At 44.2% G+C, this 27095-nt stretch overlaps 1 protein-coding gene across 1 annotated transcript in view; it reads left to right on the forward strand.

Moving 5' to 3' along the window:
* Window positions 1-27095, forward strand: part of PROM1 (prominin 1) — a 90873-nt gene that overhangs the window by 62935 nt on the left and 843 nt on the right. The window contains exons 13-23 of the mRNA XM_045573967.1: window positions 8029-8181; window positions 9577-9700; window positions 11071-11174; window positions 12976-13060; window positions 15080-15223; window positions 15829-15900; window positions 17351-17443; window positions 19428-19481; window positions 21135-21215; window positions 21613-21681; window positions 24799-24891. Coding sequence (XP_045429923.1) covers window positions 8029-8181; window positions 9577-9700; window positions 11071-11174; window positions 12976-13060; window positions 15080-15223; window positions 15829-15900; window positions 17351-17443; window positions 19428-19481; window positions 21135-21215; window positions 21613-21681; window positions 24799-24891 — 1072 coding nt within the window. The remainder of the gene's footprint in view (window positions 1-8028; window positions 8182-9576; window positions 9701-11070; window positions 11175-12975; window positions 13061-15079; window positions 15224-15828; window positions 15901-17350; window positions 17444-19427; window positions 19482-21134; window positions 21216-21612; window positions 21682-24798; window positions 24892-27095) is intronic.

The following is a 27095-nucleotide window of genomic DNA, read 5'->3' on the forward strand; positions in this document are numbered from 1 at the left end:
CTTGCTCACACACTTTTAGCATGCATTGCTTCAAAAAGGCACCCTCTGAAAAACACCTTGAAGTACGGGCAATTTCTTCAGCCACTATAAAGCTTGCTTTCACTGCAGCATCATTTTTCGCTGTAGCCTTTGTAAACATTTGCGGCTGTGATTGTAGTTTGCCTTTTAGTTCTTTAACAATTTTATGCTTTTCTTCCAAAATATATTTGCCATACTTAACATTATGTTTGGTGTCAAAATGACAACGTATATTGTACTCTTTCATCACCGACACTGTCTCATAACACAATATAAACACTGGTTTGCCCTCTCTAAGCACAAACATGTATTCATTTTCCCATTTGTCATTAAATTGTCTGCCTTCACCGTCAACTTTTCTTTTCCTGGACATTTTGGGATCAATATTGGCAGTAAAAGATGTAGTTTATTGGAAATCTGCGTTAGAAGGAAAAAGTTGAAAACTGCACAGGGATAGCTTGATTTTGCAGATGGAGTGGAGAAAAAAAAAGTCAGTCAATAAATGCCTGGCTGGGTACAGATAGCAGATTCTGTTGCAATTTTTATGCCTGCACTTTATGCCAGGAACTGGCAGCTTCTGCTGTGTATTTTTTATGCCTGCACACTCACTCTCTCCTCTGCTCTGCCACCCGCACAACCACATCGGATGCCGGACTATAGGTCACGCCTCCTGAATCTCGTGTGACTTGTTATCTATGCGCATGCGTAATAGATAGCAAGTATGGCAGCCGGCGAGGCGGCCGGCGAGATCACAAGCCTCCTATGTCACCGTGTGTCATTGTGATGGAACGCAGCGGAGTGCAGTGATGACAGCGCGGTGCGGGCCACATTGCAAGGCCTGGCGGGCCGGATTTGGCCCGCGGGCCTTGTGTTTGACATGTGTGCTCTAGTCCCTTACATAGTTATTACAATATGATTGACTATATTCCCTATCTGTAATTTATATCTCTGTGACTAAACTGTAGCTGCCAATTTGTACTTCTTAATCCCTTCATTGGGGGGACCACTCTGTAAAGTATATGATTGTCTAACCACTATGTTATACATTTGAAACAGACACAGAATAATATATTTTATATACCTTAATTTTATTTTTTTAATTCCAGATATAAGATTAATCAAAATTTATTATAGAAATACACAGTGAGCTACATAGGAAAAGTTCCCCTTAATTTCACCCTGTTGAGATTTTTTATGTATATTCTTTTATAATTTTTTCCTACATATATGCTAATGATATTAGTATAATACATCCTATATGATAAAAGGGTAATCCTATATAATAAAAGAGTAATATGCAAATAGACCAAACAGCAGAATAACCAAACAACCAATCAAAGCATAATATGCTAATGATATGCTAAGGTTGCTCAACTGCTCACAATGACATGCATGGTCGACAGTCAACTGGTCGATCAGCCGCATGACATGCACTGACCACCAGGGGCAGATGCTCCGACTGATATGTTAGCTTGATGCTGGGGTCTGGCTGATCGGACTGAATGAGATGGGCCAGACACGCCCTGGAGCCCTCTCGTGGTCCTTCCCCGGCCCAATCATGCACCGGTGGCGTCCCTCAGCCTGGCCTACACTCTCTCGCAATCTGGGACCCTTGGGGGGATGTTGGAGAGTTGATTTCAGGTCGATCCTGCAGGCCACTCCCCTTAGCAGGGAACCAGATGTAGGGCTCATGGCTGTAGAGTACTGCTCTGGCAGCACAAGCCTCTCCCAATTGGGGCCTGATTGGGCGTGAGCCTGCAGTAGGCACAGTGGGGCTTGGATGAGCGGGAGCAGCAGGTAGGAGCTACAAGCAGCATTGAACTGATCCCAGCAGGACACCCAGAGGGATCCCACCCATGCACAAATCCATGCACTGGGCCTCTAGTATATACATATTTTGCTTGCTTCCTTTAACTGAATACATTTTGGGCATTTGTCCCACATATTTGCATGTTGCTCTGATTTATCCATTTTAATGGCTGTTGGGCTTGCTGCAATGAATATTTGCATATGCATCTTTTTGTGATGAATTTGTAGGACTATTTCTATAGAATACATTTCTAAGGGTAGAAATACCGGGTGAGGTGGCATGAACAGTTCCCCTTCAATTGTCTCCTGACAAATTCCTATTAATGGTCTTTGAGAGAGCCATTTCTACATACCTTTGTCAAGTTACTTAGCCACTGGAACTAAAATCTTTTTTTTTAATAAATCTTTATTGTTCAGATTATTACAGTTGTTCCTCTTTTTTCCCCATAGCTCCCCTCTACCCCGTTCCCACTCCACCCCCTGCCCTTTCCCACCCATAATTATACAATTATATAATTATTCGCTGTTCTCATCCATAATTATACAATTTTTGTCCAGTCTCTTCCATAATCCCCTAAACCTTTTCCCCCTGAGAATTGTCAGTCCACTCCCTTTCTATGCTCCTGATTCTGTTCTATTCACCAATTTATTGTTTGTCAGATTTTTAAAAAATATACATATTTTATTGATTTTTTACAGAGTGGAAAGGAGAAAGATAGAGAGCTAGAAACGTTGATGAGAGAGAAACATTGACCAGCTGCGTCCTGCACACCCTTTACCGGGGATGTGCCCACAACCAATGTACATGCTCCCCAACCGGAATCAAACCTGGGACCCTTCAGTCCGCAGACCGACGCTCTACCACTGAGCCAAACCAGTTTCGGCTGTTTGTCAGATTTTTTATTGACTTGATTTTTAGATTTACTTGATAGATATGTATTTGTTATCACTTCCTTGTTCATAATTTTTATCTTTACCTTTTTCTTTTTCCTCTTCTGAAGGAATACCTTTAAGCATTTCATATAGTACTAGTTTGGCGGTGATGAACTCCTTTGGCTTTTTTTTTCTTCTTCTTCTTCTTCTTCTTTTCCTTTCTCTTTTTTTAAAAGTTCTTTATTGATTAAGGTATCACGTATTTGTCCTCAACCCCCATTCCAATTCCCACCCCTCTCTACTCATGTCCTCCCCCCTCCCCCCTATTGTCCTTGACCACTGGTTAGGCTCATATGTATGCACAAAAGTCCTTTGGTTGATCTCTCCCTTTTATCCCCACCCTCCCTTTGAGGTCCAACAGTCTGATCCACGGCTCTTTATCTCTGGGTCTGTTCTTGTTCATCAGTCTATGGTGTTCACCATTTCCCCCAGATGAGTGAGATCATGTCCTACTGGAAATATACTTATAAGAATCGAAAATGAGACAAGCAATAATGGTTATGCTGAAAGGCAAATGAATCAGTCTGTAGTGAGTTTCTTTCTGGACCAACAGTTCTTTTGAGAACCAATTTCAATGTCAAAGAAGTTCCTTATGTGTATATGTCAGCAATGATATTTCAGTCCTGGATGGTGGACAAATGGTGGTAATGCAGGTCCGAGCCTCTCTGGTTTGGTCCTGGACAACCTGCAGTGACACACAGCTGCTGACTGCTATTATGGCAAGGTGTTGTCAGCATCTTCCATCTCTGGACTGCTTCTCTTCTGTCTTCATGGCTGGAGTAGTCCTGTCAATTCCTCTCTGTTGCCAGAATCCACATGGTCTCAGAGTTGTTTTTTGAAAATATACAAACATATTCTCGACCAAAAGTTAATAAAGGAATATTTTCTATAAATTTAACCTAGGATGCTTTTTCATTTTTTGCCCAAATGATTTTCATCTGGCTTGTATTGACACCATGGTGTTTTTCATGGGTGTCTTGCTGTTTCCTTTAGCTTTTTATTATCTATGAAGCTTTTTTTTCTGACCTTCAATTCTAAATAATAGCTTTGCTGGATAATCTTGGTTGTAGTTCCTTGCTATTCATCACTTTGAATATTTCTTGCCACTCCCTTCTGGTCTTGCATAGTTTCTGTTGAGAAATCAGCTAACAGTCTTATGGATATTCCCTTGTAGGTAACTGTTTTTCTCTTGCTGCTTTTAACATTCTCTCTTTGTCTTTTGCTCTTGGCATTTTAATTATGATATGCGTTGGTGTGATTCTCTTTGGATTCCTTTTGTTTGGGGTTCTCTGTGCTTCCTGGACTTGTAAATTTATTTCTTTCACCAGGTAGGGGAAGTTTTCTGTCATTATTTCTTCAAATACGTTTTCAGTATCTTGCTCTCTCTTCTTCTAGCACCCCATAATTCTGAAGTTGGACTCTTGAAGTTGTCCCAGAAGCTCCTTACACTATCTTCATATTTTTGGATTCTTTTTGCTTTTTGCTTTTCCAGTTGAGTGTTTTTTGCTTCTTCGTATTTGACTTGATTCTTACATTTCTCTAGTCTGCTGTTGTATCTCTGTATATTATTCTATATTTCAGTCAGTGTATGCTTAATTTCTAAGTAGTCCTTTTTCATATCCTTGAGGGTCTCACTAAATTTCTCAGAGGTTTGTAGAAGATTCTTGAGTAATTCTTATAACCAAGGTTTTGAACTCTATATCCAGTAGTTTGCTTTCCTCCATTTATTTCATTTGCATTCTGTTTCTTTGTCTCTGCATTTTTGCTGCTTCCCTATGTTGATAGAGTGGCTTTGTATGCTAAGTGTCCTATACGGCCCAGTGGCTCAGCCTCCCAGTTTCCCAGTTACCTGAGGTGGATACTCTTGGTGCACCCCTTTGTGGGCTGTGTGCACAGTCTTGTTGTAGTTGAGCCTTGATTGTTGTTAATATCATTGGGAGAAATTGACCTCCAGGCCAATTGGCTGAGAGGACCAGTTGTGTCTACAGTGGGAGAACTTCTCTGCTGGAGACATCCTTACTGGGCAGGACTTGCTTCAGTGGGGCTTTGGTGCTCCCTGAGTCTGCCCCCTGAGTGTGACTCTTATGCATATGAAGAGTTGTAATCTGGATGGTCTCACTCTGACCACTGGGTACACTGGCTCTTGGATCTCCAAGGAGGTGCAAAGTTAGCCACTGCCTAAGGGCACCCAGCAGGAGCTACAGAGAGATTTGCAGATTCCTCCTCTTTGTTTGGGGTTTGGAGGTGCCCAGATGAGACCCAGCTATAAAGCAATTCAAGTTGCTGTTAAGCCTTGGGTCTTCTTTTGGAAGCTCTGGGGCTCTCTGACCCAGCTTCAGTTTGTTAGGTTTTAGATTGTAAAAGGCCAGGCCATTCATATGCAAAAGCTTCTGCACACAGCTTGGGGAGTGGTGTAAATTGGGTGGGGTGAGGTATCAGGGAATCACCAGGGCAGAGCAAACAGCAATAGCTACCCATCATCTCTGCCCCAAAGAATTCCTTGGGTCTCGGTGTCCCGTGGCGCCATGCAGGAACAGTGATCACTGCAAGCACCTTGAGAGAAAGCTGCCCTCATGTTCCGGCCCGATGCCAGACAGTCCAGTTTCTCCCCGTATGAGTCTGGGTCCTCAGAGTCTCACCTGGAACTGGAGTTCAGAGAATCTGGAGCTTGTATCTCCCTCCAGATTGAAAAATACAACAGCGTACCCAGTTGCCATTGCATTTCCTCACGTGAGCCTATAACTCTGCACCTCTGCAACTCCTCCCTGTCTCAGTGTGCTTTTCACTTTCCTTCTAGTTGTATAACTTTCACTCAGCCAGCCTTCCCATGGTTCTAGATTATATCAGTTTTGTCTTTTAGTTGTAGTTTTATGTGGTTGTGTGAGGCAGCAAGTTCAGGTGTTTACCTATGCCGCCATCTTGGTCCCCTTGATACAGAGTAATATTGAAGGTAAACTGTAATTGAAAAAAATCACAGCCTTGTTCAGTTTTGCTCAGTGGTTAGAGCAACAGCCCTCGAACTAAAGGATGTTGGGTTTGATTCCCAGTCAAGGGCACATACCTTGATTCCAGGCTCGATTCCTGGCCCTGGTCAGGGAGTTTGCAGGAGGCAACCAATTGATGTGTCTCTCTCACATTGATGTTTCTCTCTCTCTCTCTCTCTCTCTCTCTCCCCTTCATCCTTCCCTTCTACTGTCTCTCTCTCTCTCAAAAAAAAAAAAAAATCAATGGAAAAATATTTTTGGGTGAGGATTTAAAAAAAGAAAAAAATCACAGATCATAAAACCTTATAAGTAAATTTATTGTGGAAATAAAAAATAAAATATAATTGAAACTACATTAAGAACATGAGCATATCAATACAGAGATGACCTGCAAATTCAGGATGCATTTCATATTTTATTTAACTTGAAGACTTGAAGTTCTTGAGCCACATTTTTAATAAGCTGCACTTTTGATGTCATTAGTGACTTCTGGAATCGTAGTTATAATTATCTGAGGCATGTACTAAGATTTTAAAACTTTAATTAAGAAAGACAAGGACATTTTGGGTAATATTCTTTCCGTTGTTGGTTCATAAAGTAAATATGGAGAGGTCAATGCTTGCAGAAAGTGCATCCCTGAACCCAGTCAATTGTTCAAAGAGCTCAGATAAGCAGCTGTTTGCCCCATTAGAAAATGCTAGCCCTAGGGTTTGGCCCTGGGAGATGTGGACAGAATATCTATCAGACCAAGGGCCAGGAGGGAAGGACTTGGCGACTTGAGGGATTCAGAGGATCAGGTGAGCTGTTGAAAAAACACTTCCCCCTCTGAAAGGCTCAGTCCCATGACCCACCACTGGAAGTGTTCTCACTGCTCAAACCCAAGGTCACTCCGAAGACATTCATTCCTATTTGGTTTTTTTGTTATGCAAGAGCATAAGATAAATCATAACAATACTCACAAGCCATTAGGGAACGATTACAGCATGCCCACCAAGCACTGGACACATGACTTCTTGTATAACATGCACAAAGGTCCCCTGGGTTGTGTTCTATTTATAGCCTTGCTTTGTAGAAAACTGAGGCTCAGGGTAATGCAGTGATTCAAGGCAGCAACAACATGTCAGAGATGCATTTTTAACCCCCTCTGACTATCTCTTCATTATTGCCTTATAATCCACAGGCCATTTTCCTACCGTGGTGCCAGGCCACCCCAGTGGGTATCAGGGAAAACATAAGACAGACCCTTTCTCAGTGAGCTTACAATCTCATTAAAGTTTCACAAATGGAAAGCAGGGTACAGTTATTTGCCCACCTATCAGCTCCCTCTGCCAGGAGACCATCAGCTTATTTTTAAAAGAAATTTAACTAAGCCAATGAAGCGTGTATTAAGGGGAAAGGATTTCTGAGGCCACATTCCATGGCTTATTGAATTATGTGTCCCCTAGGATCTGGAACAAATGCCATAGAAGGGATGTAGGTGGCTATTATTATAATTACCAAGATTGCTTTTAATTGGATGAAAAGCTTTAGTAGCAGGCTTTTGTCTCACAACTAAATTCTTTTTTAGTGTTTTAAAGGCTGAAAAGTATTTTTACCCTCAGCTGCCGGAAAAGCTTAGTGTACACCCTAGGACTGCCAGGAAAGCTTATTGAGGATCCATTATCCTCAAATGTCACACAGGACCATTATAAAATTAATATTTGCATTCTGCAGGCATTTGATTTAGGATGCTTGTAAAATTCTAAAATATACTTACTGCGGGGAGAATTTCTGGTTCTGTGGAGAGCATAATGCCTACTAAACATTCATACAGTCACAAAATATTTTAGAGAAATACCTGGGAAAAGAGCTCAATATTTCTTTGTCTGTTGACTAATCTTGATCTGTTTATACCTCCTCATTATTCTAATAAGCACATCCAGGCTTAGGAATCTTGAAAGAACATAAAAGTCTTCAGGCTCATTGTTACCCGTAGCCCAGGAGAAGTTGAGCAAACCCTGCTTATGAGCTCCACAGAAGTGAAGCAAAGGAAGAAAATAATCCTATGACCATGGAGCGAGAGCGCTTCAAAGCCAAGATAAAAATTAAGGTTTCTTATTGGTTGGGTTGGAAAACTAGCGGTGGGAAGGCATCATTTCTCATCACCTTCTGAGGAATTAGCAAGGGCTTCTGATATGTCATTGCCAAGTATTATACTCGGTTGTTTCTGCCTCGGTATGGCAGCTTTTGTGTAATGATGATGTCACCTCTTTCATGTATAATAGCATTGTGCTTGTTTCTCCAGGTGGCTGAGTTGCTTGATTGGCTGCTTTTTCCTGGTTCTCATCATAATTTTTTATTTCCTGGGCTTGTTGTGTGGCATTGTTGGCTATCACCCGAAGGCCACCCCAATCACACGAGGCTGCGTCTCAAACACTGGAGGCATCTTCCTCATGGTGTGAGTGTTTGCTCTTCCTTGCCACTGGAGGGGTGGAAACTCGGAGGAGAGTAGGTGACCATGGTGGCCCTCTGGACTGAGCACTGTGTTCCATCAGTGTGTTGGTTGATTATACTTTTATTGATTTGGGAAATTTCATCAAGAGTAAAAAAGTCAAAGAAAATTCTAAAATAGTTGCACGTTCATAGATAAGCTGAAACAAACTGTTTATGGTGGGCTCCTTTTTAAAGCAGCTATTATGAAAATTATATCTAAGTTTGTTTTCTTTATTCCCATTTCCCCCCCTATATTCATATTCATCCATCCACCCATCTATTTAGCCATCCATCCATCCATCCACCCATTCATTCATCCATCCATCCATCCATCCATTTATTCCATCCATCCATCTATCCATCCATCCTCCCATCCATTCATCCATTTATTCCATCCATCCATCCATCCCATCCATCCATCCATCCACCCATCCATCCATCCATCCATCCATCCATCCATCTACCCATCCACCCATCCATCCATCCATCCATCCATCCATCCATCCACCCATCCACCCATCCATTTATTCCATCCATCCATCCATCTATCCATCCATCCACCTATCCATCCATCCATCCATCCATCCATCCATCCATCCATCCATTTATTCCATCCATCCATCCATCCATTTATTCCATCCATCCATCTATCCATCCATCCACCTATCCATCCATCCATTTATTCCATCCATCCATCCATCCATCCATCCATCCATCCATTCATATGTTCACCAGATACTTGTTAAAGATTGACCTGCTATCAGATACTGATCTATATGGTCATCTAGCTTATTCCCTTTGAAACTCCGGAAACGTCATGCTCTGCCAAGAGTATTCCTCTTCAGAGAGAAGTTGCATTGTGTTTCTCTTGAACGTAAAGCCCCTCAGTATCTTCCCTTCCCTGGGTCTAGCAGCCCCTTTCCAGTACACCCCTACCTGCCTCTCAAGTTGCCATTCGCCGCACTCTGTGCTCTGGATGCAGAGCCATGTTAGCCCCATTCAGACTCCCAAGGGCACATTTTCTGCCTCAGAACCTCCCAACTCACAGTGTCCTCTGCAGAAAGTCTTGGTTCACTCAAGTAACTCAGAGCCCATGTCTGAACCATGGTACTGGCTGCAAGTGGACCAGGAGTAAGCCTTAAGGGTTCCCTAAGTATATAGGTGCCCAGGACTGAAAGACCACGGTGCGGACCACTTTCTGTCTTCACTCCTGGGTAAGCTGACTCATTTGACCTGCAAACAGCTAAAGATGCAGGTTCCTCTTCTACACCTACTATAGAGTCAGTAATTACTGATAGGTAATATTGAATATTGGATAATTCCTTATAGAATTCTTAACTTTATTTCTATTTCTTCGCAGTGGGGTTGGAGTTAGTTTCTTTGTTTCTTGGATATTGATGCTCTTTGTGACTCTTACTTTTGTCATTGGTGCAAATGTGAAAGAATTGGTCTGTGAACCTTACCAAAACATGGAGTTATTCCAGGTAAATGCAGTTTGTGTGACCATTAAGGCAGAGCTTGAGCCAAAACTTTGGTTTTCCTCAAGAGCAATGCAAAAACATGAGCAATTTGGTTTTTATTCAAAAAGTTGAGATTCCTCCTATTTATTAGAGCAAAAACATTATGCTGTTGTTATTATTATTATTATTATTATTATTATTATTATTATTATTTTGTAAGTGAAATCAATACCAGGAATTAAGGCATGTGTATCAATGGGGATGTTAATAGATGGGGAGAAGAAAATTTTGCTTGGCAGTAGTTCCCAAATGAGGCCGGAAACATCAGAAGATAAATCCCTGGGTGCCTCCATAACCCAAGAAGTTTCTGACATTTAAAGAATTTCCCAGATGACAATTGCCCACATAGATGGTTTGAGACCATATAGTTGAAGTGAAGGGGATGATAAATTCTATGCCTCCTGGCAAGATAGTTTGTTCTTGGCAGAAATATGACAAGGCAGTTAGAAATGGATCTCAAGCCTCATTTTCTCCCTGAAACCCAACTTCTGCACACAGTCTAGAGGGCTATTTCACATTTAGCTTCATTTAATTAGAAGGACATTTGGGTTTTTATGTTTGCCCTCTAAGTTTGGCTCTCCATGTTTTTCTCCAGATTCTGATTTTTTTAAAACACATTTATGATTCCCTGTTTTACAGTATATATTTTCCAAATCAGGATCTGTCATAAAATCAGGTGAATCGCTATTAAACGAATGAGTTGGTGTTGTGGTATTTTAATAATTTGGTTGGTTGAGAAAAACTAAATTGAGAGCATTGATTTGTCATATTATCCTCACATGAACTCGTGATAAAAAAAAAAAATAGTAACAACACATCAAACCAAACTTTATTATCTCCCATATTGTGTTAAATTGTTAAAAATAATTCTTAAGAAGTAGGGAATGTTTCTAAACCATTTCTACTCCTCAAACACATAAAAAGCCGTGCATGAATTAGTCCAGGTTAAATATATGTGAGGTGAAGTCAGAGATGTGTGAGTGTTTATCCATTTTGTCTACAGAGAAATAGTGAGGAGTTGGGTCAACTACTTTGTGGCTTCTGTTATCTACTACTCTGAATAAAATGGTCTGTTCTTCTTGTCATTTCTAATGTGTTCATTTTACTAAAAAGTAGTGTTCCCCAAAGTAATTTCAATACTTTCTGTTGATGCTACCCACTGGTGGTTTGATTTATTCCAACCACGCTGTTGTTTTCTAGTTTTAAATTGGACATCAATGAGGAGCATCATGACATGAAAATCCCTAAAATACACTAACTTAATATTGTTTTTATTATAAGTATATATGTTAGTATAAAACTGCCTTTTTAAAAAGTTTTAAAATTTGTTCTAGATCGTGGACACACCATATTTAATAAATAAGAATTGGAAATACTATCTCTCTGGCTTGGTACTTAACAAACCGGATATTAGTCTCAGTTTTGAACAACTTTACAGGTATAAGTACAATAATTGCATTATGTGTTGTTGTTGTTGTTTTGTTTTGGTTTTGTTTTTTGTTTTTTGCAAATCTTGTTTTCTTTCCAGAATGAGAATGTTATTTTCAAAGTGTCTTTAACCTTAATGATCAGACTTGGCCAGTTTCAGAATTAAGCTGTTCTCTAGTCTTACCAAAGAAATAATAGAAATAAGACCAAGAAGATGATCCTTCCGTTAGAACCTTGGAATGGTGCTTTAAGGTCCCCCTGTCTAGGGATCACTAGGACACACTGGTGAAGGTGACTTGAAAATGCATAGCAGGACCCTGTGAAAACTCTTGTTCAAGGACCACCCTGCCCCAAATAAATGCCATGTAACACAAAGTCAGCGGATGGGTCCAAACCAGAGTCGTGCGAATGGTGATGCAGCTCAAGGGCCAGGCTGTGCAGTGGGGGCTGCCTGGGCTCCAGTCCTGGCTGTCAGCGGGCCTCTGTGACCTTGGACAGTGCACTTCCTCGCCGTGCAACAGGAATGGCATTTCACTGTCTCTCAGCTCCTCTAGCAGAGACAGCAGATGAGTGGCACATGTGTCCACCATCCATGCACTTTGCCCCTCTGGTAGACATTGCTAATCAACTGTGGTCTTCTACTCAGCTCAGAGACCTCTCAGGAGTTTTCTCAACAGCATGTTCTAGGCAGACATTATCAATCCATTGGTGTTTCTGTGCACGATTAAACCATCCCTATGCGGAGAGGTCAAGATCATGTTCTTTGTGATTCTGGCTCCTGCAGAACTCTAGTCTTCCTTCTGTTAGTACATCAAGCTCCCTGCTCCAGCAGCACCAGCCCACTTGGGGTTCCCTGGGGAGGACTACCACGCCTCTTGGGGATGTAGAGTGTTGCTTCTACAGCACCTCTCAGAGCTAGAGGACTCTGGCTGCAGCACAGGGAGGACATGCCTTCAGGAAGTGGCTGTGTGGGTGGAAGAAATATGTATCAGATGAGGCTCAGGGGAGGTGGTTTTCCATTTTAAAGAAGCACAGAGAAGTGAGGCCAAGTCAGGTTTCCACCAAAGGATCCTGAGATGTCGGTAGCCCCCTGGGTGTCTCCATCCTGCCATTAGAGTATGCCTCCAACCAGGTGTGCAGTGGGTAAAGCTCATTCCTGGGGATACAGAGAGAGAGATGGCCTGGCAGAAGTTTGCCAGAACCATTTAATAAAGATATGCCTTGTAACACTTATTATAGCAAGTGTTGTTTTGTTTTTTGTTAAATTAAATTAAATTTTTTAATGTTTTTATTGATTTCAGAGAGGAAGGGAGTGGGAGAGAGAGAAACATCAATGATGAGAATCATTGATAAGCTGCCTCTTGCATGCCCCTCACTGGGGATCGAGCCACCAACCCGGGCATCTTCCCTGACCGGGAATCAAACCCTGACCTCCTGGTTTATAGATTGGCACTCAACCACTGAACCATACCAGCTGGGTGTTTTTAAATGAGAATTATTTATTCCCGATGTATAAATGTGTTATTACACACAGATTTGGAAAGAACACAGAGGAGACAGAGAACATATTTGCTGATCCTACTGAATCTGTTTCCAAATGGGACATTTTGTAAAGTGGGGAATGAAGTCAGGAAAGGTGGGTGCCACGGGGGTTCAGGCCGCCGCTGGCGATGGCCTGCTGTGTGGACCCCCAGCAGCACTTTGTTCACAGATTCAACAGAGACTGTTACCCTCTCTCTTCCCCACTGGCAGTGGACAGAGGGAGCCACAGCTACCTCTCTGGCTCATGGTCGCTCTGCTTATCCCCACAGGGACTGCAAAGACAACGAGGGCTTCTACACTGCCCTGCAGCTGGAGCACATCTACAATGTCAGTGAGCATCTTAACATCGAGGAGGTACACACTCAGAACCAGCCAGGACATTTCCCCAATCCAGTTGTCTTTGCTGTCCCTGTGGGGATAAGCAGAGCGACCATGAGCCATTTCAAATGGGAGTGAAATTCATAGAAAATCAACCACTTTAGAGGGACACTTCGTATGTGTTCAGAAGGTTGTGCAACCCTACCCTCTGTCTAATTCCAAAACGCATCCCTCCCACCCCCTCACCCAATCTGCATCTTTCTTGGGGCATGAGTACCTCCAGTTGATTGTCCCTTAACGGGGCCTCCGAGGGAAAGATTCTGTCTCCCCGAGGGTCAGTGTTCTGAGAGGAGCAAACCCCTCTTGCTTCGCAGGGAGATTGACTCTGCAAGACTGGCCACCATTTTCTGCCTGAGCTCTGCTGGCCCTGGGCCTGGGACAGCAGGGACGTAAGGGGGACAAGATGAAATGGCCCTTTCTGACCAGCAGAGGGAGCGAGAGAGTTTCAGCTGTCCAGGCCCAGGGTGCTATTCCCACTCCCCTACACTTCCAGGGCCTCTGGCCTTCTCAGCTGTGAGAGAATCTAAGGGGCCTTCTCTCCTCTGGACCTCCAAATCGGAAGCAGATACAAGGGGTACCTAAGCCGATATTGTTCCCCAAATCCTACAGCCTGTCCACTGAGAAGTCACAAAAGGCCCCCAGTAGCTCCATGTTGTCTTGATGGCCTGACAGTTTTTCTATGTGAGGAGTTTATTTGAAAGCAGAATTCTAGTAACCCTGGTGGGTGTTTCTCAGCGGTTAGAGTGTCAGCTCATGTATGTGTGTGTGTGTGTGTGTGTGTCTCAACCAATAGGTGTGTGTCTCTCTCTCCTTCTCTCTCCTTTTCTTCCTTCTTCTCTCTCTAAATATCCTTGGGTGAAGACTTACAAAACATAAATTTTAAAAAGGGGGATACAGTATGCACACCATGTATTGATTATCTTCCCTAAATATACCTTGCCTGTATACATAAATAAAAATGTAATTTTGTAACCAAGCCCAAAATAAATGCCCTCCACACATTTTCCCATCATGCCTGCCATCAGCTGTTCTCTCTGTGTGCCAGGGTGAGCAGCGGTGGGTGGGGAGGGCCCAGGATCCTCGGACACCACACGCACTATTGTCTGCCTTTTAGGACCAACCCAGGCCACCCTCCCTGTTCCCATAAATGCATGTTCCCCGACCGCCTGAGGCCAGTGCCTGTGCCTCCTGACCCAGATGCAGCTTGCCCATCCTCTTTCAGCATCTCTTGTTAAGACTGGCTCAGAAGCCACCTCTTCTGTTTTACCCTCCCAGCCTTCTCTCCTGGAAGGCTGTCCCCTACCCCTGGTGTCCTGGTGCAGGTCCTGTGCCTTTATTATGATACTGCCTCTGCCCTTAGAGGTCCTTGAAACTAAAGGTGATATTATTTTGCTTTGCACTCCAACCTCCCTCATATAGCGCTCTGCATGGGGCATAAGGAAAGAAGCAGGAAGGGGATGGGAGGGAAGGAAAGAGTCAAGAAGAAATGCCAGTCAAGTGTCTGTATTTTTTTTGGTCCTGTGTAATTATATTTTTCTAAATGTATTTTTATTAATATCACATCAATGATGAGAGAGAATCATTGATTGCTGCCTCCTGCACACCCTCTGCTAGGGATCGAGCAGCAACTGGGGCATGTGCCCTGACCAGGAATCAAACTGTGACCTCCTGGACTATAGGTCAACACTCAACCACTGAACCATGCTGGTAGGGCCCATGTAATTAAAAAAAAAAAAAAAAAGATTTTTTTGAGAAAGAGGAAGGGAGAAGGAGAGAAATAACAATCACTGCCTCCTGCATGCCCCCCGTGGGGGGTGGAGCCCAAAACCTGGGCATGTGCTCTGATGGGGAAGCAAACCAGAAACCTTTGGGTGCTAATGGGATGACGCCCAAACAACTGAGCCACACCGGCCAGGGCTGTCTGGTGTCATTTTATTCCTCCTCTGTGACTTTTTCAGAGAAGGATGGACTTACTTATGACTTCTTATTGCACAGCACATCAGATACGTGAATGCTGAATTTAAAAAGATAAAGCTGAACCTTGACGTTGTCTTGCTAAGCAAAGAAGGAAGAAAAAACCTTATGGATTTCAGTGACTCGGGAGTGGAGCAAATCAATTATGACGATTACTTGGCTGAGGTATGACCCATGTGTCCGAAATTGGTCTTTGGGGGGAAATCAGAACACAAGTCTTTTTTAGTCTGTCTTGATTCACTTTTTTATTAAGACAAAACTCACGTAATAGAAAAGCAATTCTATTTTTAAGTGAGCAATTCGCTAGTGTTCAGGATAATCTCACTGGGACACAAGCCCCACCTCCTCCAGCACAAGAACACCTCCATTACCCACAACAGATCCCTGTGTCCCTTCAGCAGCTGCTCCTCATCCGCCCTTCCCCGCCCTTGGTTGCCACCAACCTGCGCTCCGTTTCTGTGCACCTACCTGTCCTGGGTATTTGATATGAATGGGGTCATGCAGGACGTGACCTTTGTGTTTAATGACCTTCAATGGCCCCTTCATGGAGCCCGCCGTTCTTGAGGTTCATCTGCATGACAGCACGTGCCAATCATACTTCAATTCTCCATATGGTGGCATGTGTCTAAAGACGAATGCGGATGCTATGCATGAGTGACTGCCCGACTTTATGGACCATGTCCCACCTGTTGCCTGTTAGACATTATTAAGATTTAAAAATCCCATAGTCATGACACAGTTCTTTTTAATCTTTTTTTTTTTTTTTTCAGACAGCTAAATCGGTAACCAAAGTGGGGCTCTTGACATATGCAACTGATTTAACAGCACAAACCAACAAGTTGGTGAGTCCCAAAGGCCCAGTTAAATTCTGAAATCCCTGTTGATGTTCATTGCCAACATGGCTGTTAGGGGAGTTACTGAAGGGGTTCCTCACACCACAAGAAACCCCTTCTTTAAAATATATATATAAAAATTTATTTCAGAAAGGAAGGGAGAGGAAGAAAAGAGAAAAACATCAACAATGAGAGACTCAGAATCATTGATTGGCTGCTTCCTGCATGTCCCACACTAGGATCAAGCCCGAAACCTGGGCAGGCGTCCTTACTGGGAATCAAACCGTGACCTCCTGGTTCATAGGTCAACTCTCAACCACTGAGCACACTGGCCCAGCAGACAATCCCTTCTTGACAGGTGTTTCTCCACGTTCCCATCAGCAGCCACAGCCATGAAAGTCTGTGAGCGTGGGAAGGCTGCCAGGGTGGCCTTGGGGTACACACAGCTCTTCCTGAACCCTGTGCTTGGTGCTGGTGCCCATAATGGCTTTATCACTGGCTCTGTTCTTTCCTCAGCACCCCCTCTTCTGCCAAACCCATGTACATACGTGTCCCATGCAGCACAGGGGATAGTAAGTGAGGACATGGGGCGAGGGGGGGGGGGAGATTCTGTATGATCCTCCATATCAACAATAAGACATGGCTGAGGGGCCCAGCCAGCATGGTTCAGGGGTTGAGTGTTGACCTATGAACCAAGAGGTCACAGTTCAATCCCTGGTCGGGGCACATGCTAGTATTTTGGGCTCAATCCCCAGTGAGGGGTATACAGGAGGCAGCCAATCAATGATTCTCTCTCATTGATGTTTCTATTTTTTTCTCCCTCTCCCTTCTGCTCTGAAGTCAATAAAAATACATTTTTTTATAAAAAAAAAAAAACACAAAAAAATAGAAGAAGTGGCTGAGGGAAGGGAAGGCAAAACCCCATCAGCATCCTATACATTGGCTGCTCTGCTAGCTGGTGACAAAATGGTCCCTTTCAAGAAGCAGCAGAGCATGGTGGGGAGGGGGTGCATGCATCTGGGGTCTGGAAGAAGACCAGGATGACATCCTGACTCAGCCACTTTCTTAACTGTGGGACCCTGGGCAGAACATCTCCCCATCTGTGCCCTAACCTCATCTGTAAGAGGGGCAGGAGGACTGTTAACCTTCACACAGGAAACCCTACTGCAGTGTGAGTTCAAGTCTATGGGCTCCGTCAAGCCTTGGTTTTCTCATTGCAAAATGGGGACATGGTTACTACAAAGTGACTTCTAGCTCTGTTTTGGGAGGTGGGAGAGCGGGAATGTAGCCCAGGATGCCCAGGATGGCTAATGAATGTGGGTTAAAGCTCACAGCTCTCGAGTCCCCTCCTGTCAGCCCACAGGCCCACAGATATCACCATGGCACAAGGGCTGGGCATTCAAGGGCTCCGCCATCTGGAAAAACATGGTTGGTCTGTGTTTATTTCTTCTCTCTGTAGCCCCCTGGAGAATTAAAATCGTCCCTGGAATTTAATGCAAACGCGCTCAGAACCATTCACCTTACCCAGGTGCTACCGTTGGAACCGGAACTGGTAATCGCTCTGGCATCTCCCTGCAAACTGACGACGGCCCATTCACTGGCCAGCTTTCCCGTGGCCTAAGGACATGTGTGCACATCACAAGGGTCAAATTTGGTTGGCCTCGGGCCAAGAAGCTGAGCTATTTGGAGAAACGTAGTAGCTCACTTAACCTCAACTTCAGAAGCTGCTAGAACTAGTTTTTATCATCTCTCTCTTTTTTTTCTTCTAGCTTTTTAATTCATTAACATATCCCCAAAGTCCTCTTATTGAATTTTCTTAATATTTGTGCTGTGCTCTCCACAATTTTCTGCCATACTTCTTTAGGCCCAGCACAAATTTGTTCACATTTATGTATATATTAGTGGCCCAGTGCACGAAATTTGTGTAGGGAGGAGGGTCCCCTCAGCCCAGCCTGCACCTTCTTTAATTGAGGATCCTTTGGGGGATGTCCAACTGCCGGCAGTCAGACATCCCTCTTGCAATCTAGGACCCCTGGCTCACCCGCCTGACTTCCTGATTTCCCCTAACTGCCTCTGCCTGCCTGCCCAATTGCCCCTAAGCTCCTAACCCCTCTGCCTGCCTGCCTGCCTGCCTGATCACCCCTAACTGCCTCTGCCTGCCTGCCTGATTGTCCCTATCTGCCTCTGTCTGCCAGCCTGATCTTACCCCCATCTATTCTCCCCTGCAGGCCTGATCTTGCCTCTAACTGCCTTCCTCTGCCAGCCAATTTGGTTCTGATTGGTAGGTTTCCATGCCAGTCAGCGTCAAAAGCTCCGCCTCTTAGACAGCCCTTGGTTCCTCACACTTCCCCTAGATTTGGTTCTGATTGGTCAATTTCTATGCCAGTCAGCATCTCTGGGCCTATTAACAGGGCCTGATCAGAAAGGTGGGACTGATCAGCAGCCCCGGTGGAGGCCTGGAGAGAAAAGGAGGCAAGGCTGCTGGCCAGACTGGGAGAGAGGCAAGTCCTGACCAAAAGCTGCCACAGAGGCAACGGATTAGTCCCTGCTTCTCTCTTCAGGTCTCTCTGGCTCTGATTCGCAGCCCCCTCAGCAGTCAGTTTTGGGGCACTATGCTTGCAGCTCTGACCGCAGGACTGACTGCCAGGATTTTTATATATTAGGATTTCTGAGAGGAAGGGAGATGGAGAGTGAGAGATAGAAACATCAATGATGAAGAGAATCATTGATTGGCTGCCTCCTGCATGCCCCACACTGGGGACTAAGTAGTACACAACCTAGGCATGTGCCCTGATCAGGAATCGAACCATGACCTCCTGGTTCATAAGTCGATACTCAACCACTGAGCAACACTGGTTGAGCCAAAGTTGTTCACATTAAAAGCTGGGTTTTGCATGTCCCTTAAATGCCTTCCTTCTATCAGACTCAGGGCTCCATGGTCTTTTCAGAGCCCTATTTGCCTATTTCTACAAATAGGCAAGTTGTTCTGTATGCATGACCCACAGTATAAACCAGAGGTTAGCTAACTCTGGCCCTGGAAACCACAGTCTGTGGGAGAAAGCTGGCCCACTGCCCGCTTTTACAAATAAAGCTTTACTGGGACTCAGCTGTGCTAACTTACTCACAGATGGTCTGTGGCTGCTCTTGGCTGCAAGAGCAGAGTGGTTGGAACAGGGCATGGCCCACAAAGCCTCAACTCTTTACTGTCTGGCCTGAAACTGATAACATTTGCCAGTCCCTGCTTTAAACCATACACATTAAACCTCTCTCGTTGGGCAGCTTTACTTTTAAGTAACAGTCTCATATGTGATGCGATGTGCTGCCCTTTGCGGCTCTGGAAGACGCATCCTGATTTCCCAGTTTTTCAACACTAGAGGTGTATGCGGTGTACATGATTACTGGAGGCTGGTGTTTGTACACCAGTTTCAGAATAAAGTTGGATTTGATGGCCAAGTTGTGGGGAGGAGAGGACACAAGGTATGTGATCTTGCTGCTTCGTGTCATAAGCTGGAAACCGTTGCCTCTTTATTTACCAGAGAGAACTACACATGAACTTCCAGGAGCTTCAACAAAAAACCAATGGATTGAAGGTAAGGATGTGTTTCTTTTTCAGCCATGGGTCTTATTATAAAGTACATACAGACTTTTAGAGATGTTGGTTTTGCAGGTGCTTTACATTTTTAAAAAGTCTCAATGATTCACTTATTTTAAATGCCAAACTGGGTTTTCCTACCATAATTTTTTTTTTTTCAGTAAGTGCTTCTATCAGTACAGACCTCATCTTGGCATGTGATTAGGCTTATGGGAAAGCTGTGCTTTTGATGTGTAGGATGCAGATGTAGAAGATGCATCAGTCACTTTCACCAAGATAATGCTGCCTAACAACAGCCCCCAGATCTCAATGCCTTCTGACCACAGACTTTCATTGTTGGGTGGACTGTAGGCTTCTTCATATATTGCCCTCCTTAGAAATCAGCCTGGAGGAGCAGTTTCTGCCTGGGTCACCTCATGTCCTCCGAGTGCAGAACAGGAATTTAGAGGATGAATGGGAACACAGGTTGCCCTTTCTTAGAACCTGCACACGGCCACTTCCTCTACATCCATTGGCCAAAGCATGCCCCACGAACAAGCCCGCCATCACCAGGCAGCTGTACCTGGGAAGGTGCCAGTCATCACTACCAGCTAATACAGTTTACCACAGGGGCTCTCTGAGCAGGAAACATTCCCACAACAGAAACTGAGCTCCTGGGCTGTGTTGCATTCGGCTGTAGCCACAATGTCAACGGGCGGCTCAGGAATACTTCTCATTGAATGCAATGGGCTGCCCTGAAGGTTTTGAAGGTCAACCCCACCACAGAAAACTCCGCGTCCTTCCCTGGGCTTTCCTCAGAGTTCCACACATGCACCTTCCTCATAGGAATTCTTGCCATGTCTGACTGGGTCTCACCTGCCCGGCCCACTGCTCCAGTACACTGTGAGCTTCTTAGATGGCCCTTGGGCTTCTCCCTGGGCCTCACTGAGCCTGCCTCTTTGTTGACGTACCAAGGTCTGACTTAGTTTCTCTGAAGACTATTAGGTTTACCCTGCTCTGGACCATCCCTGTACCTTCAGTCATGGTTGCCATTTCCTAAGTGTATGTCCCATGCCAAGGGAATCTGAAACAGGCCGGTGGCTTCATGTGCCACCCCAACACACCTCAGAATTGAGGGTGACAACATGCAGCGATGCACTGCCCTTCAAGAGGGGTGAGTGGGGGCAGAGATCAGCCTTTGACTCACTGGCTAGGCTGTGTGCCCTGAGGTCTCTGGGCACCCTAATGTGCAACAAGCTGCCCCGTGGGTGGGCAGTAGTCTTGTTCTTCTTTGTGTGACTGTGCAAAGCATGTGGACTTTGGAGTGAAAGTTCAAATTCCAGGTCTTAGGCTTCCCAGCTTGTTGACTGGGTAGAGTCAGTCCCCTGGCCTGTTAAGGGGGCACAGCAATACCTTCCTTTCGGCCTTGTGAGTATTCAGTGATGTGATTCAGATAAAGGACCCAGCCCAGTATCTGGCTCAAAGGAAATGCTTGCTACATAACTGTGTCCTTCCCCCTGCCAGAAGAGCGTTGAGCTGATTGTATGGTCTCTTTGCTTTACAAGGTATGGTGGTGTGGGATTAAATTAATAGCACTTACATTGATACTCAAACTGTCTGATGAAACCCTTTTATCGCTTGATAGCATGTCGGTTGTTGTTGTGTTTTCCAGGTAAAAGTGACCAAGATTGTTGACTCTTTAGATTCTACTCAGAAATTCATCACAAACAATCTTTCATCTATTATTATGCAAGTAAGACTTTTTAAAAAATAGTTTTTCTCTCTTTTCTTTTTTCTTCCTTTTTTTTTTTTTAATCCTCACCCAAGGATATTTTTGCATTGATTTTTTTAGAGAGAGTAGAAGGGATGGGGAGACACACACAGAGAGAAACATTGATGTGAGAGAGACACATTGATTTGTTGCCTCCCGCAAACACACCAACCAGGACCAGGGATTGAGTCTGTAACCCAGGTACATGCCCTTGACTGGCCGAGGATTGACACTCTAATCACTGAGACAAACTGGCTGGAGCCAAAGAAGATGTAAAAAAAAAAAAAATTAGTATGCCAATAAATACATATGTGACCATAACTATCTGACTCAGTAGTTCATCCTAACACTTTTCCTACTTTTTGATTTTTTTTTCCAGGAAAGTAAGATGTTCTCAGCTATCATCATTTCATATTTTGAACATTATCTGTACTGGGCCAAGATCTCTGTAAGTAGTTTCTCTTTTATGAACATAAGGAGGTCATGTGTTAGAACAGTAATTTTCTAGGTTAAAATCAAAAGGGAAAAAATCAAATTCCAATAATTTTATGGGAGATAAGGAAAAAGGCCTTCAATGCGGGGATCACAACTGAGGCTCCATGAGACTCAGTACAAGTGCCATCCACACTGGGTGGCTCCTCAGGCCCCCCGCCAGGTTGGAGAATACGCCACTCCTTGACTCTCCCAGCTTCCTGGGTTCACCTTCCTCACAGGGATTCTTGCCACACTTGACTGTGTCTCTCGAAGTAAACCATGAGCTCCCTAAGTCAGAGTCCATTTGGAGCTTGGTTTGTGCATACCCTGGGCAGCACTGAGTCTATGACATTGTTGGGTAGTCAGCCAGGTGTGGTTTAAACAACAGATTCATCATATCACAATTCTGGAGACCAGAAGTCCAAGATCAAGGTGTTGGTAGGGTTAGTTTTTTCTAATGCCCCTTTTCTTGAATTGTAGATAACAGTCTTCTTTTTGTGTCTTTACTTGCTCTTTCCTCTGTGAGTGTCTTTCCAAATTTCTTCTTCTTTTGTAAGGACACCCATCATGTGGGATGAAGGTCCACCCTAATGATCTCATTTGAACTGACTTGTCTCTTCAAAGACCGTATCTCTAAATACAGTTTTGAGGCACTGGGGTTAGGAGTTCAACATGTGACCATTTGGGGAATGCAATTCAGTCCATAATGGTTGTATCTCCAGAAACATATTGGAAAAGTCGAAGAGCAAAGTTTCTAGGAGTTTTAAGGTAGCACATTTCTCCCAGAACCCAACTTTTGTGGAATATGGTGTCTTGGAAAATACCTTTTGTCATCTTGAGTGCAGGGCTGGCTCCCCTTGAGGATTATTCCATTGGGGGGAAGGTGGTGCTTGCCGCTGACTAACTTGGGTGGGTGCTGCCAACCAAATGGCCTTGAAGAAGTTTAGTGACTCGGGAAAATTTGGGCTACCCCTGAGCAGCCCTGAGGTTCTCAAATCCAATCCCTAGCCCTTCACCATGTGAGCCCAAACTGCCTGGCCATCTTCTTTTCTACCCCACCCCATATTCCAGCCACACTCAGCTGCTTGATTCCCTGAAACTTCCATATTTCTTTTTATAAAATATATTTTTATTGATTTTAGAGAGGAAGAGAGAGGGAGAGATAGAAACATCAATGACGAGGGAGAATCATTGATCAGCTGCCTTCTCCATGCCCTCCACTGAAGATTGAGCCTTGACTGGGAATTGAACCATGACCTATCTTTCATAGGTTGCTTGATACTCAACAACTAAGCCATGCTGACCAGGCAAACATTAACATTTCTCCATGCAATTCTTTCTGCATATCATATCCCTCTTGCCAATCGCTGCCTCTAGTCCCCATTGTCCTTCAGCTGATGGGCCATGCACCTAGTTTTTTAAGAGCCAGCTTCTTGATGTGTGTGCTGACAACTCCTCCCACACCTCAGGTATGAGGGCTCCAGGATCTTCTCAATGCCAGCATCCGAGTGAGTGGTGGTGGAGGAAATGCATTATCGTTATCACCACCATCGCCATTGCACATATCATCCACTAGACCACGGGGCCACAATGGGTCACATTCATACCTGGAATACCAAGCATACACTCTGGAACCAAAGCAAGTCTAGACAGAAATGGCTGTGTTATACACAAGCCTCACTGTGGGAATATTAAGTGGACATTTGTACAAAATGCCGAGAGCCACAACAGATGCAGAAAAACATACAGAATATGAGCCCAACCCCGCTTTCTGTAAAACTAACAGAAGCCTATACAGAGAGTGTGTAACATCGTTTGAACTTGGAGAGACAAAAGGTTATTAACACGAGTTGCCTTGTAAGGTCTATAGGTGAGCCAACCAATGATGGGAGAGAAATAAGACACACTCTATTGTCCATACACCAAAGTTTTTTGAGTAAATGATTGAATGTAGCTCTTTTTTTATTTTTTATTTTTTAAATATATTTTATTGATTTTTGTACAGAGAGGAAGGGAGAGAGATAGAGAGTTAGAAACATCGATGAGAGCGAGTCATCGATTAGCTGCCTCTTGCACACCCTCTACTGGGGATATGCCCGCAACCAAGGTACATGCCCTTGACTGGAATCAAACCCGGGTCCCTTCAGTCCCCAAGCCAATGCTCTATCCATTGAGCCAAACCGGTTTCGGCTGAATGTAGCTCTTTTAAGTCAATGGGATTGGAGCAACTGTCTGGGATTCTATGAACTTCTTTACTTTCACCTCATTAATGAGTACATTGTTTTCTGTCTTCTAGAACAGGGTCTGCAGGTACTGTTGTTTTTGTAAATAAAACTTTATTGGCACACAGCCACACCCATGTCTGGATATCATCTGTGGTTGCCTTTTCCATGGCAGAGTCAGGCAGTCTCACCTGCAAATCTAATTTACTCTCTGGCCCTTTATAGGAAAAGTTTGCTACCCCCGGTTCTAAAATGTGCACTTATTAGTTAACCAGCTTTCCATTTTTATTCCCGCATTCTTTGTCAGATCCCAAAGGGGTCAGGTAATAATTCAGGCACTTTGCTGGATAGGTGTACTTTAAAAGAAAAAAGTATATATTTTATTTATTTATTTATTTATTTTTACAGAGAAGAAGAGAGAGGGATAGAGAGTTAGAAACATCAATTATAGGGAAACATCAATCAGCTGCCTCTTATACACCCTTTACTGGGGATGTTCTCACAACCAACGTACATGCCCTTGACCGGAATTGAACCTGGGACCTATCAGTCCACAGGCCGATGCTCTATCTACTGAGCCAAACCGGTTTTGGCTAGGTGTACTTTTTTATTCTCTCAGGGGTCCAGTGGGATGGGTCCTGTTGTTCCAAATGACAAGTGAGGAAACTGGAAACTGAGAATCAAGGTCTTGCTTCCTAACACATACTTTTATTCATCTTAGAACTCACCCATAGAAACCAGCTCTCAGCTCCGAATCTCAGCAGACAGAGATCGCTCTTGTGAAAACAGGCCGGAGGAACACGGCATGCCTGGCTCTCATGAATCCATGGCTCTGGCTCAGAGTCTGCCTGTGTTTCTTTACCCCTCAGGTCACAAGGAACATCGCAGCCTGCAAACCTCTGGCCACTGCTTTAGATTCTGTGGTTGACGTCTTTCTGTGCAAGTTCATTACCGAGCCCATGGTGAGAATTTCCTCTTTCAAAAGAAGGACAGGCGACAACCTCATTACCTTTTGATTCTCCCCCCTCCCATCCCCCCAAGATTGTGCTACACACTGTAACATAAAATAGTTTTCTGCTCAGGTGTGTTACATGTAGAACTAAAATCTAAAGTGGAAATGAATGTGTTCTGGTACCTAATTCACCAGAAAAGTCAAAGACTTACCTGCAATTCTTCGTTCCTTACTAGAATTGTATTCATAGAAGGTAGGAGACCCCCGTGAAGAAAGCTATTTGTCCAGAATAGTTGGAAAGGAATAGTCATCGGTGGCTTTTGGCCGTTGCTGTTTAATCCAAGCTGCCTTTTCCTTTGCCTCCCGGTGGCCTGGCCGGGGGGGGGGGGGGGGGGGGGGGGGGGGGGGGGGGGGGGGGGGAGACACACACACAACTGCTCTAGAGTTGCCTACAGGATTAGCCTAAGGCATAGGACTAACACTTGAACCTCTCCCAGGACCTGGCAGGTTGTAGATTCACAAAGCAGGGCACACACAGCATCATCTGGTGGTGCAGCTGATTCGGTTCTGGTTGCTGAGCAAGTTTAAACAATGTTGAATGGCAGACTGTGGCGGACACCCTCCGGAAAAAAGGACCAGTGCTCAGCCCCAGCCGATGCTGCTGTGCGGGAGGAAGGGCTCGAGGTTATGAGATCTGACTTCAGACTTTTCAAAAAAAGACATAAATCTAGATTTCTCTATGAAATCTGACTTGAAGATATTGGCAGCTGTTTTAAAAAGCACTTTAACATTGCTTTTTAGACAAAACAGGATGGAATCCAGCCTATGAGGTACCTTAAAGATTGGCTCAATTAACCATGGGCCATTTGTTACCCTGATGGAGTAGCTCAGTTAGTTAGAGCATCGTCCTGATACACCACGGTTGTGGGTTCAATCCTCAGTCAGGGCACATGCAAGAACCAACCAATATGTAGGTGGATAATCCTAGCTGGTTTGGCTCAGTGGACAGAACATCAACCTATGAATCAAAGGGGATGTACCAGTCAAAGGCACGTACCTTAGTTGCAGGCTTCTTTGGGGGAAGGAGAGGTGTGTACAGGAGACACACCTGTGTGTTTCTCTCACATCAATATTTCTCTCTCTTTCCATTTCTCTTTCACTCTCTCTAAAAATCAATGGAAAAATATCTTTGGGTAAAGATTTTTTTTTAATGAAAAAGTGTAGGTGAATAGGTGGAACAACAAATCAATGTTTCTCCCTCTCTTCGCTCTTCCTCTCCCTTCCTCTTTCTCTCTAGAATTAATAAAAGTTAAAAAAGATAAACATGGACTGTTTGTTGAGAACCCAGTACACACTATGCATTGCTTCGTCTTCTTCACAAAGTAATGCCAGAGGGTGAGGATGCTGCTGTCCACGGTTCAGAGGCAGGACAAAGCCCGGAGGTTCTAGTCACTGTACCATCAGAACAACTCACCCAGGGGCCTGGAGCCCCTGCCTGTGGCTGTCCATGCAGCATCCTTGGCAGCACAGGGGGCTGGCTCACAGCTATTTTTGCATGTCCTAGAAGCCAACCTGGCTCCCTCACTTACAATAATTTGTAGCTTGTTACCCAGTGGCTGTCTCCCATCAAGTTCACCCGTGGTTTCTTTTTTTTCTTTTTTTTTTCCTAGTTTTTTCTTTCTTTCTTTCTTTCTTTCTTTCTTTCTTTCTTTCTTTCTTTCTTTCTTTCTTTCTTTCTTTTTATCAATCTTTATTGTTCATATTATTACAAAGGTTCCTCATTTCTTCCCCCCTCCACCAGGTTCCCACCCCACCCTCCGCCCCCTTCCCCACCCCCATTGTCCCCATCCATAGGTGCACGGTTTATGTTCAGTCTCTTCCTCCCTCCCTTTCCCCAATAGTAAATCCCTTTTCAGATAGTAAATCAGTTACTTAGCATTTTCTCATATCAATAATACCTCCACATGCCCAAAGATACACTTCACACAAAAGACATTTCCAAATAGGTCAACCAACCTCATCCTGGCCCCGCACAAAGCACTCACAGATCAACACCCCAGCGCTATACTAACTCAACACATCCAGATATAAGCCTTCATCACTTGATTCAGCAGACACTCAAGTTCCCGCAAAAGTTTCCAGCCATGTCTGAGAGGCAGCCGTGGGGCAGGGGCAGGCGAGGAGCGAGCTGTTCCAGGCCTGGCTGCTCCAGGC

This window comes from Pipistrellus kuhlii, unplaced genomic scaffold (assembly GCF_014108245.1).
Source record: "Pipistrellus kuhlii isolate mPipKuh1 unplaced genomic scaffold, mPipKuh1.p scaffold_m20_p_1, whole genome shotgun sequence".
NCBI lineage: Eukaryota > Metazoa > Chordata > Mammalia > Chiroptera > Vespertilionidae > Pipistrellus > Pipistrellus kuhlii.